This window comes from Adiantum capillus-veneris, chromosome 18 (assembly GCF_014529385.1).
Source record: "Adiantum capillus-veneris isolate H3 chromosome 18, ASM1452938v2, whole genome shotgun sequence".
Classification (NCBI taxonomy): Eukaryota; Viridiplantae; Streptophyta; class Polypodiopsida; order Polypodiales; family Pteridaceae; genus Adiantum; species Adiantum capillus-veneris.
The window spans coordinates 120,357,322-120,370,286 of record NC_140948.1 but is presented as its reverse complement, the minus strand read 5'-3'; the positions used below and the strand labels follow the sequence as shown (position 1 = coordinate 120,370,286).

The following is a 12,965-nucleotide window of genomic DNA, read 5'->3' as shown; positions in this document are numbered from 1 at the left end:
ACGTCGCGACGCTGGACAAGTTCCCCATCGCGGGCCATGCCCTCCATTTAAGTCTTTCTTATCTGATGGTGGTAAAGTTGAAGATTTACTGATCCTTTCCTTGTTCAAGAGGATCCTTCAGAGGTCTAAGAGGCAACAACACCCTCGACCTCCCCCTTCTCAATTGGAAGCCTTAATACCTGCTGAGAAAGCTGAAGATTCAGAAGATTTCGATTCTTGTGTGACAACGGACAAGCACATAAACCCTTCTTTGGCGGTGATCCAGGGAGGAAAATTCGCCTCGTCACCGCCCTTGCAGAATACAGTCTTTGTCTCTAAAAAGATACCAGATGCTATGGTGAATGATAATTCTTTAAACTTGAAGACTCCAGTCCTTGCCTTCAGCGGTGCAAAGGATAAATCAGATGCAGACTCTTGCAGCACGACTTCAGTCGCTGCAATTGAATCTTTGGACACAACTTGTTCTATTGATAAACCTTTACAGATGGAAATACCTCCAAAAACTACTCTGTCTCAGTCTACGACATCCCTTCAAAAGGAGTTTACTGTTCCAGACAAACCAATGGAATACTTTACAGATTTCCAACTAGTGGTCATCACTCAAAAGAAAACTCAAGTCAGTTTACCAATAATTTCACTCGAAGCAGATACAGATTCAATCTTTTATTGGACAAAGCTCGAAGTTACCAATGACTCACATCTGCAATAATCAAGTTGCAGATGTGATACTCATACTTTTGACAAAGATGAGACAAGTTGTAGATATGATCAGTTTTCAGTTTGGCAAAATAGTCATGGTCAATAATAGTGCCATGACGTGGGACTTAACAGAAAGAGCTTTGGATGCAGAAGCACAACAACAATACATTTCCTTCTCTCGGAGTTTTCTTCAACTACCCTGGGTTTTATTTAAAGAGGGAGGGAATGTCACGATTGTGACTATGTTAACAGCATTACATCTACTCCTAGTTGCAGATACGCGAAGTGCCATGCCAAGGAGGACCCCTGCGCTTGGATGGTCACACCCCTTCGCCCAAAAGACGTGTCTCTTTGCCAAAAGCCACACTCCTTCGACGACTGGTCACACCCCTTCGCTCTACGGGTGCGACTCTTCGCCCAATGGTTGCAGCTCTTCGCCGAAAGGATGTGTCTTTACGTCTAAAGTCGTGTCTCTTCACCAAGAGACGTGTCTTTTCATTTATGTCTCTTCGTCTCCTATATAAGGAGCCCTTGTATCACACATTCAAGCAATCAAACACAGAGTCTTCTAAGTCTTGTTCTAAGTTCAGTTTCAATTTCTAAAGTCTTAATCATGAGTTTAAGTACTTAATTAAGGATTAGCACCTAGAATCCTTACAAAGAGTTCTGTGCGGCTCTTCCTACGAGCACAAGTTCCGCTTTTTTGCTCTCGTCTGTCTTTTCAACTTTTCTCCCGACCTGAGAGGAGAAGCAATGGTCTCATGTCATCTCGAGTAAATCTGATCAATCGGGTAATTTTTTAGGTGTTTCGCAAGTCTTGGGTCTCTGGAGTACTTGATTAATCTTTTCAGACATGTGTCAATGTGCAGTTGACGTTTGTACTCGGCTCTAGCAAAATTTTCCACCAATAATTTGTCCAAATCTTCATTCTTTTCGCGCCGGATTTCAACTTTTCTTTTGCTTGCCCATTGAGAGGTGTTATCTCCATTAGATTCTTCACGAGAACCTATGTGTAATCTGGGAGTCTTAATGGCTCTATGCGTTGTAAGACAGAGCGATGAAGAGGGGAACGCGCTCGATGCGTGATGAAGTAAGGGTGGGAATCGCTAATAAGTCTGAAGTCGGGGCAAAAAAAGCTTGCGTGTGTTGCAAAAATGATTCGATTCTCCGTAGAAGAATCTTTCGATGCTCTGATACAACTGTGTCAGGCTTGGGCACTCCAAGCGAGAAATCAATAGCAACACAGAAACAGAAACTTCATAATCATTGAACTTTAGAGAGAGAGAGAGAGAGAGAGAGAGAGAGAGAGAGAGAGAGAGCCCAGCGTAGTTCTGTGCCCAGAGGTATTGTTCTCAACTCTGACGTCCCTTTCGATATTTATTTTTCATTAATCATTGCAAAGTACAACTCCCGAGGGACCTCTGCTCAGACTCTGCGTCCAAGGGCCCCAAGGGATGCCAAAAGTAGTTTACTCAAAAGCATCTTGTTCAAAAACTGCCCAAAAAGCTGTCTGTCAACGCGATTAGCAGAAATCCGTACAACTTGCCACGTCAGCAGCTATTAGCGCAAAACGTAGAAATCCGTACTGTCTGCCATGTTAGCATGTTAGCGCAAATTTTGGAAAATTCGTACAGCTGTCCATGTTAGCCCGTCCGGAAAGCACACTGTAATGTCATCATTCTGTCCGTGAGTCATACATGGGACTCAAGAGTCGTTTGTGCCTCTCTGACCGACTATAAGCTCCGTGGGATAAATATCTCGCGCAAGTACCTTTTTCTGTGTAACTTATCTCTGAGTTTGAAGCGTGACGGCGAGCGCCTCTTACTGCTCGCCTGAGTAGGAGGATTAAGACTGGCAGATAAAGTCTTACCGAGGGGGAGTGCATGCCCCCTATGCAATGAATTGGAGGGCGGACAATCAATTGACCATATTCTTTTGCATTGCCCGGCCCTGACCCGAGCTCGAGCTGACCGTTTTGGCCGGCTGTTGGATACCATTCGGGACTTACAGGACCCGGCGGGTGTTGCTCTAAGTGATGGCGAATTTACCATTATCCTCCTTGGTGGGGAGGCTCGCGGAGTCAGGTTGACCCATTGGGTTAGCCCGCATCTGCATTCGAGGGGAATAGTTGCAGGGCACCACCTTGTAGCGGCTTTCCTTGGTGAGGCAATACCACAGTATCAAAGAGCATTAAACGCTAGGTTGTTAACCTAGCGGACCGATTTGATGAATCGGAGATGAATCAGACCCTCTGACGTATAGGAGGGGGGGAAGGACGAAATTCTCCTTAATAGCAAATAGTTATGAAACTATGTGCTAAACCGAATGACTTAATGATACTGGTGCATAGGTTGCCTCATCAAATGGGCAAGAGGAGTGTTGGAGACTCTAATTGTTGTCGGATCGGGACTCCACCTACGAGCTGACGCCCAAGTTGGGTATGGCAATTTCTCTCGAAAATCCGCCGGGGTGATCAAGGTTTTGGCGAGTGAGGGTAACCAAGTCTCACAGTATCTAGATACCTACGGGGCTCTTGGGCGTTGTCACGCCCCTAACGGGGTCCGCCAAGGATCCCTTGGATAGACTAACAAGGGTGCAAGTTCTAAAAGATTGAACGGGCTATCCATCCCCAAGGGGATGTCTAAGGTCTCTAATTGAGATTGAAATCAGTGAAAAAAGCTTCACCTTGCGAGAGCAGGTGCCCGCCCCCCCGGCTCGCTAAAGTAAAAAAAAATGTCATCAAGCTGTGTGTCCAGGCAATACCGCCACGTCATCAGTTTGTGACAAGGACCATTATAGATTGTTGCATTTACGACTATAAAAGAGAAATTGACAATTGGTCGAATGTTGGTACTACCAGATTTTTAAAAGTCATTTGAGGTTTACTGTGATGTGTGTGGTCGTAGTCTAGGAGCGGTTTTAATGCAGGAGGGCCATGTTGTAGCTTATGAGAGTAGAATGTTCTCGGGACCAGAGCGGGTTGCATAGACAAAGAGGTATTGGCAGCCATCCATGCTCTTACTTGGTGGCGCCATTTTCTAGTAGGAGCTGATTTTACAGCGTTCACCAATCACCAAAGTTTGCAATACGTCTTGTTTCAAAAACAACTTTTGGACAAATAGATGAGATGGGCAAATATTTTTTTGCAGCTTGACTTTCAGATTGTCCATGTTAAGGGAAAGAAGAACTTGGTGGCAAACTCATCTCACAAGCCACAAACTTCGGCTATTTTGACAATTCACCATCAGAACTTTGAGGATATGGTAGATGAGTACACCACAGATCTAGATTTTGTAGACATTTTTGACTGGTTACAGAGTGGGGGTATAATTGCAAATTATACTCTAAAGGAAGGCTACTTGATGCAGAAAACTATGCTATGTGTTAGTCAAGGATTTTGATAGTGCCATTGTCCACCTTTTTCGTGGCATAGACACCACTTTAAAAGGTGTAGAGCAGTATTTCTATTGGCCGAGGCTCAAAAAGGATGTGGACGAGTTTGTTCATAGTTGCTTAGTATGCCAAAAGGTCAAGTTTGACATGCATAAAGCACCGAGTCTACTACAACCTCTACCTATTCCTAGCCCACCTTGGGAGAGTATAGCAATGGACTTCATTTTTGATCTTCCCAAGACTCAGAGTGGGCATGATGGCATTTGGTTAATCATTGACCGTTTTAGCAAACAGAGATATCTAGTTGGAGCTGATCCATACACTTTGAGGACAGTTCGAGAGCCTTGAGGGCAGCTCCGACCGTATGCGGGCCCCGGGGGCGCCGCGAGGCATGACTTTGGCGTCCAGGGCCTTTCTTCACCAAGGTCCATGGGGCTCCTAGATGGCACTACCGGCCAGCTGTGTGGTTGTTTCATCCTCCCATATCCTGATTTAGCCGTCATTGTGCATCTCATTTTTTCATGGGGAGAGTCTCCCCTCATGCTGATGTAGACTTCGACGGGGCTATGGGCTGAAGTACTATTGCCAATGTCGATGATGGGCTGAAAACTGAAAAACTCTGGCTGGTGTGGAAGCTGAATCTGAAAACGCTGGTGCTATGGCTGAGATCTGAAACTTTTGGAATTGCTAGGGTTGAAATCTGCTGGCGATGGGGATCTGCTGGTCATGGCTGAAAATGCTGATGCAAAAACGCCAAGGATCTCATGAGGGTACTGTTAGCAAAAATGCTAGAGGGTGCTTGAGGGTACTGTAGGTACTTGGTGCTGGTACTGAGGTATTGACTTATGCTTGAGAAAGTGACCCTAGGGTCACTTATATATGGGATTAAAGCTGGGTCAGGCAATGCAACAACTAAAGAGAACTGAACCTTCCATCCGTGGATGGAAAAGAAAAAAGTCGAAGAACATCCTCTGCTTCATGGAGGGAAGAGATCCCCCTCTCTCATCCATAATCCACAATCTGGTACAAAAGTGCAACAAAATCATCAATTTGCTACACGTATGTCTGGACGATTCTACAAAAGTCGCAGAAGGCCGAATCTGCCGATGATGCTTGGAAGAACAATGGAAGTTGAAATGGAGGTGGCAACGAGGGAGAAGGTCCAAAAGGGCAATGAGTAAGAGGAGCCACGTGCCTCAAGGGATCCGGGCGGTGTGGGCTCTCTCTCAAAATATCTCTCGAACTCCCTTTGTCAACTTCTCCCAAGGCGGTGGGCGGCTTACTTCCCCCTCTCCGCACATACATTTGGACGCGACTGTTGAGGCTGCAATAGAGACAGAACGTGAGAGACCTGTGTGTGTGTGTGTGTGTGTGCATTCGATTTGCTCTTCACTCTTCTGGTTGAAGGCTTGCGGTGCCTAATGAGAAACCCCTCAGGCACCTCTTTGAGTTGGGTGTGTATCCAGGGAGAAGCACAACTCTCTCTCTCTCTCTCTCTCTCTCTCTCTCTCTCTCTCTCTCTCTCTCTCTCTCTCTCTCTCTCTCTCTGCCAAGCAGAGGGTGCTCAAGCGCGCCCAACTCTGTCTGGCGCTAAGGAGTCTTTACGGATCAGGGGTGTACGCGATGGCTGATGATTGGGGGGGGGGGATTTAGGCGCCAGAGCCTAAGCTGGGCGAGGCGGGTGAGCCGACATGCAGAGCATGTCTTCTGCCGACGTGGAGTTTTATGAGTTGGGGAGATATTCGGGAGGATCTCTAAACTTTTCAAGTATGGTATGTGCATTTAGGTATAAGACAGGTAGATCCATTGACAATTCCAAGAAAGAACTGCGTTTGCAAAAGGCACAACAAATCTGCCAATATCTTCTCGGGGGTCTTTTTTTCATGTTTCTCCCCGGATCTCTCTTTCTTTCTTTGGACACCGAAGCACAGCTCGTCTCTCACATCGCAAGCGTCCACAAATTCAACAGTGGTACTGCCTGGGCGTTGTTGTAGTAGATGAAAATGGTGGTGCATCAGAGATGGGATTGCGGGCAAGATGAACAACGAAATAAAACGCAGCCATAGAAACCTGTTCCAGAAGTGTTGAAGATCCTACTGCTGTCCAGACTCCAAACACTTCTCTGAGGAGAAGAAGCCTGGAAATGAAGTGGTTTCGCCTAAAATCCGCATGCATACTCCCCTTGCGGGAAGGCACGGCAATGTAACTCCATCTGGGAAATTCGAAACAACCCAGCAATGCTACACATCTTGAAACCATTGGGTTCCGCTCGGTGAGGAGAGGTCGGGGTAATCAAGGGTAAACGATGGGGAAGTTGTAGACAAGGATCCAAGGCCTCCACATACCACCAAACTAGAGAAAAACCAGAGATCGATGATAATCCAGGCGTCCATATTGGTGCTTCATATGGAAGAGCAGGAGTTGCTTCGTATGGAAGGGCAGGTGTACCATGTTAGTAGTGTGTCAAGTAGCCAGCCTTCGTAGGGGCTGGTGGAAACGGGCCCGATTACACCTTCTCTCTACCATAGCTATGCAACAAGATCGTGTTTTTCTGTCTCTACTATCTAGATGCCTGCAACATGGAAAATCTCCCAGCTATGCTCGACTTGAAGCACGTGTAACAGTAATATTAGTCATACTCACGTCTTGAAGCTAACAAACCATTTTCATTAGTAACCCAATGGCACGTTGCAGCCTTTTCCTATATACATCTTTGTACACAGTAATACAGAGGACATTTTCCCAAGAAAAAAAAAAAAGAAAAGGCTGCAGGCTCACAGGAAAGGCTTCAAATTATCTTGTTGGACATTGGCATGAATGCTATGACGAGCATCAGGAATCTTCATAGAATCCTTTTTTTGTTTTGACAATGTGTGTGCACGCACACATGATGTCTCTTCCCTATTCTTATTGCCCGATGCCAATTGATTGTCACAGATCTGCTATTTTTGCATTCATTTTTATCTTTCTCTTACGTCTTCATGGCAGGGACATCAGTTGCAGCCTGATTGCAAACAACAATATAGTAGACTTATTTCCCCAAGAGGTTTGACGGGGCCTTCTACAACTCTCAGTTCCGAAGAAGCTTGTGCAGGGACTGGGTGTACTGAATCCAGTGCTGTATCCTGGCTTCCCCGGCATGCTCCAGAGATTGCTTATCGGCCCATACGCCCGTCTGATCTGGATGTGTTAAGAGAGCTCCATGATGCTTTATTCCCAATAAAGTAAGCTCCATGAGGACACAAGTATGCTTGCCAACCTTTTTTATATGTACCATGCATTGATGAGGAGCATATGTTTGGCTTTGTAGGTATGATGCCGACTTTTTCTCAAGTGTGGTCTATGGGCATGGTATCATTTCTTGGGCTGCCGTGGATACCAGCAGAGCTGGTCTTTTGCACGATGAAATTGTCGGCTTTGTAACAACACGCGTGGTGTCAACGGCAGAAATCGATGTAAGGTTAATGACCCATTCTGACATTTAATGGTTTGGGATAATGTTAATGTTTTGATGATGACCTTTTGAGATAAGCAGACTACAGGTATGCTAGGTTATGAGTTGGGGACATCAGAGAAAGACCTTGTCTATATTTTAACAATTGGCGTCATCAAATCATATAGAAACAAAGGAATAGGTAAGCAGTAAATTTTGACACTTACATTTCAATAAGGGTTGAGTTGTTTTTGATAAGTTTCTAATGCTTCTCTTGTTTCAGCAACATCTTTGATACACAGGGTGCTCGACTATGCCTCAACTATTCCAACTTGCAGAGCTGTGTATCTACACGTGGTACCATACAATGTGAAAGCGATTAGTTTCTATGAAAGGAATTCTTTTCGATGTTTACGAAGAATTCAAAATTTCTATTATATCAATGAGCATGCTTACGATGCCTTTGTCTACATTTATTATGTCAATGGCGGCCGAGCTCCTTGTTCAGCACTGTAAGTTTGCTTATTAGTTTGTTTCTTTTTTGTTTGCTCTCTTTATCCATAATTTTTTTCATAAGTGACTGTAATGACTAACACAAAGAGGATTGCTCAGCAAACTTCCAAAAATTGTTCTTTAAAGAAGGGAATTGGGACTTTTGTGTGGAAGCTGATTCTCACAAGTGAAGAGTGATCCTGGTCATCAATGCTTTGAATTCTTCAAGGGCTATGAATGGAACATCACTCCTTTATGCCTCCAAATTTTTGACCTCCCAATTTTGTACATTAATTTAAACGGACCTAACATTCATAATCAAGTCTCTTATCGCCAAGTTTTTTGCTTACAAGTTTGAGGAGTTTAAACGTATGCCTGATTAGAACGAAAATTAGGTTTATACTTCGATTTTGTCTAGTGAGAACATAAGAATGTAGACATGGAAGAAGAGCTTTAATAGCATCATAAGTATTGCCATGGCCCATCGTATGTTGGTGTATTTTTGTTGAATGATGGATTTATAACCATAGGTAGCTTTTTATTCCAATAATCAAGGGATATCTGCAGGGGCGCCAATTGTGCCATTTCTTTGCTAATTTCCATCTTTTCACATAGAAGTTAGATTTTATGTGTATATTCAACTTTTTATGCTGTATCGGTACATTTAGTACTCTTGCTTGTGCTTCAAAATCGCCGACGTTTATTGTGCTTCCAGAACCATTAACACAGACATTTAAAATACGAATGTGTGGGTGTCCATGTTCTTGTTTGTCTGTATCTCTGCATGTGTGTGTTATGTGTCCATGTCCATGAGTTAATACTCTCAGATATTGGGTAGTGATGATGCTAGTAGGAAGTAGTATTTAGTCGATACTAAGCATGGACCCTAAATGTCTTGTGAATGAGTTCATTGGTGTAAAATTTGCACTTTTTTCTTGATTGATTGAGGTGTGCAGAATGTCGCTTCAAAATCAAGTAGTGCTCAGCAGCTTCACCTTGGTTCTGCAAGAATGTCTTTATACATCTTCTCATTTCTAGAAATGGCTGCCCACAATAGAGCCCAAAAGTTTGATTGAAAAAAAGATAACGTTAGCTTTTAAGGCGACTCACCTTAAGTTAGTGGGGTATTCCAAGTATGTTTTTTTCAGACTCGGTAGGTTTCTTCGTATTTGATTGGCACTTAACCAGGTGGGTCTAAGAGGGAGTGGGGAATGGAGTGCACCGAGAGAGGTTGGCATTAACAGTAACTCAGTTTTTCCCTTTTGTGCAGTGACTTTTTGATATGGATGAGCAGCCTGCTCAAAAGATCTATGGCATCAGTGATAGGTTGGTTTTGGAGAAAGGCATCTAAGAAGACAGGAAGATTGGCCAAGCAGAAGGATATAGGCCTTTGGAGCTCCCTGCAACAGCAGCGTGTGTCTATGGATAGCAGCCCTCTCCTTAGTGTGTGAAATGAAGCGAAGCAACTGATGGACCTGTGGTCCTAGTGATGCAGCTTTGCATGAAGATTTACAAAGGTTTCTCTCGGTGTGCCATGTTAGCAACGCATTAAGGAAAAGTGCTGACATCTTCCAACAGGCGTTTAGAGAGAGCCTTGACACAGCTCATTTGTCGTTTGTGCCATTGCAGATGGTGCCTTCCTGATTTCATTTCATGTTTTGTATGAATAATTATACATATCTTCTCAGCTTTGGATACCTGTCTCATTGTCGTAGTGCTGTGGATCATTGTTGTCTTTATATCAACCAATGAACAGCACCATTTTGTCTTTATAGCAAGAGAGAAGAAACTATCCAACAGTTACACTGACAGTCCGAGTTGAGTACAGGCAAGGAAGCCTTGAGTCTTCTTGATGGCTTCTCCGGCTACAATCAGGTAAGAATAGCACAGCAATACAAACACTCCTTAACAAGTGGATGGCTTATCCTTCTGTATTTTTGGTTCTTACATATTGACAAAGCTCATTCGCTAGAGAACGCAATAATTTGTCCCCAAATCTCTGTAAAAGGGTCATGGCAGAACATTGTTTATAGATCTGTGTTATGCTGATGCAAACATGTTATGGGTGTCTTCACAAGATAAATGAAAAGAAGGGGTGCTCACATGCACCTTATTTGAAATAGGTGGTATGATTGGTAGGCTCACGTTCATTGTCCAAGTTGCCACCAATTGATATTGTGAAAGCTCTTCCTGTTCCTAAGTGTGTGTGCTGTATCAACTACCTTTTTTGTTGCATTAATTCCTTGCATCTAAGCTTTTTTCTCTAGTGCTAGGCTTCATCATGGCTGGGTCTGCCCTTGATCCCCGGAGTCGTGATAGAGACTCAGTACATTCTGTTGGTGTATTCTCATGTGAGTGTGCGTGTGGTGTGTTGTGTTGTATTGTTAGTATATGTCAGTAGTTAGTTCTACACCCACTATTGGACACTGTCGACGTTAGTGGGGATGTAGAATTTAGGCAGGCCTATGCATGATGAAGTTGATGGTTATTATGTCTTATGGTTTACTACCATGGGTCTATAGCTGTACTTCATAGGTGAATTTGGGACCTTCCTTGATTCATCTTTTTTTATCATGTCCATCATTCTATGTGTTGCAATTGTCAAATCAATGTCTGTCCATGACAATCCTAGAACTTGGTTTGTAGGTTGCAAATTGTAATAGTGCAACATGTCTTTGATATTTGTGCTGCGATGTATCGCATCATGCAAAAGAAATCCCTTGGCTTTCGAGTCGCTTCATGTAGTGTCAATTCTCATTATTCATGTGACCCATCTTGATGTGGTGGTAATATTATGGAGAAGGATCACAGGTTTGTGAAGGCTAATGAAGTTGACAGAACCTGGCCACAAGGGCACAAAAACTGGTAAAAGGTGAACAAATTTAGACACCAAAACCACGAGGGCTACTACAGTGAAAATGAGTGGTGACCTTGAAGATAAATATCTCAAATTGCACCCACTATCACCAAAAAACGATAATATGGGTGGCATAGAATTATCCAGCTCGCAAAGCATTAGATTTTGTTGCAGTACCATGGTTAAGGATAGATTCAGTAAGAGATTGTCACTTCCTCTTGATAATATCAATTATTTCTTCATGGAACTCTCACTTTGCTATTCCAAGTACCTCACCCAAGGTAAATTCCACCTTATTGTTCAAAATTCTCTCTTCCAAATTTTTTTGAGATCAATCATTGCCTCTATATTAGAATGGAGTTTGTAGACCGGACCCTTCGCTTTAGCTTTTGTTGTATACTTCATCTTTTCTTTAGAGGCTTCTTGCATAGGAACTTTGAGGATAGTCATCTATTGTGGGGAAGCTGATCTAGGAGGCACACTGTCATTTTTGCCTCCAATCCTCGAGGTCCGCTTTGAAGGCCCTTCATCCTCATTCTTGCGTGTGCGTTTTTCTTCGACAATGGCTTCATTGGCTTGACTTTGGCAATGTAAGCATGCATTGACAAAGAGTCTACATGGTCATTCCAACCTGTTTCTAGCCGAATGCAATCTCCAGCTTCATGCAAGACCTCTTTAGTCATTTCACCCTCCACAGTAGATTCTATTGCCTATAGCCAAAGTTCTCCAATCCCATTAGATGCTTCTTCTCCAACCTTGACTTCTTTTTTCTTTATAGGCTCCACTTTCAACCCATACGCGGCTGCCTCAACTATTGAGATGTCATGCTAGTAGCCATGTCCTCAACTAGCTTCTTCATTCCACCTTAAGTTTGTTCCCAAGAGCTTACCTGTTTCACTTAAGTAAATTTTGCCATCTTTAAAGAAAAGAAGCTCCTTTGTCAAAGTGTCTTAAAGACTTTCACAATCCCTCTTTGCATGGTTAATACTATCACACCATATGCATTACAATCGCTTGTCTTAACGATTGCATTCTTTTCAGAGGGGAATACATAGATATGGAGAAGTGTTTAGAATGTGATTCCGAGAGATATCGAGTGGATCTCCACGAACAAAAAATTCCACAAAAAGTTTTGCGACATTTTTCTCCGGTTCTTCGCATCAAGCATTTCTTTAAATGTAAATTCATGGCTGTCCTAGCATCATGGCACGAGGAGAATAGATCTTCGGATGGTGTGCTACGGATTTCTACAGATTGTGCAGCCTGGAAATATATAGACGATACATGGCCGGATTTTGCCAGGGAAGCTCGAAATTTGCGCATAGGCCTGGCTATGGATGCGTAAATCCATTTGGTCAGAGATCAACATCTTACAGTGTATGGCCCATTGTCATCATCAACTACAATATTCTCCCGTGGTTGACAACCAAAAAGGGGCATCTGTTTCTAAGCTTAATTATGCCGGGGCGGTATAAAGTGAACAATATGGATGTGTATCTTCGTCCACTATTGGAAGAGCTACAATAATTGTGGATTGGCATAGAAGTGGTGAATATAAGCCGACACACAGGTCATCGGAATGCTTTGATAAGAGGCATTCTAATGTGGACCATGCATGACTATCTCGGACTAACAGAATGCTCAGGTGATTTACACTTAAACTCAAACACTACAAATCATTTACACTCAAACTCAAACACTATAAATCTTGGTTTTTCTCAAGCTTATCTATTGTCATGTGTATACATGCAGGGCTTCAAACAAGCGGATACAGAGCATGTGTTACATGTGGACCTAAACGTCACTGAAGAAGCAAACCTACGAAGGTCATAAAGCGTATCTTTCAGAGAATCACGAGTTGTGCGACGGTTTTTTGGGATGTGTGATGACGGTTGGATGAAGAGACTCTCTCTATGGTACGAGTTACCATACTGGCCCAGACTCATAATCAATCACTTGTTCGATCCAATGCACATATTCAAGAATGTGGGTAATCTGTTGTGGGACATACTTTGGGAGCTAGGGTTGGCCTTAGAAATGTGGATCGTATAGAGTAATATTGGTCGCAGACAGCACCCGATGGATTGATAA

The 12,965-nt window shown here is 43.4% G+C and overlaps 1 protein-coding gene across 2 annotated transcripts in view; it reads left to right on the top strand.

The window, feature by feature from the left end:
• The window catches only part of LOC147436304 (histone acetyltransferase MCC1-like), a 55,775-nt gene extending 45,709 nt beyond the window's left edge, over window positions 1–10,066 (top strand). For both annotated transcript variants that reach the window (XM_086489237.1, XM_086489236.1), the window contains exons 3-7: window positions 7,081–7,316; window positions 7,403–7,547; window positions 7,628–7,727; window positions 7,809–8,037; window positions 9,288–10,066. In XM_086489237.1, coding sequence (XP_086345363.1) covers window positions 7,081–7,316; window positions 7,403–7,547; window positions 7,628–7,727; window positions 7,809–8,037; window positions 9,288–9,468 — 891 coding nt within the window. In that variant the 3' untranslated portion in view covers window positions 9,469–10,066. The remainder of the gene's footprint in view (window positions 1–7,080; window positions 7,317–7,402; window positions 7,548–7,627; window positions 7,728–7,808; window positions 8,038–9,287) is intronic.
• Window positions 10,067–12,965: the final 2,899 nt, after the last annotated feature.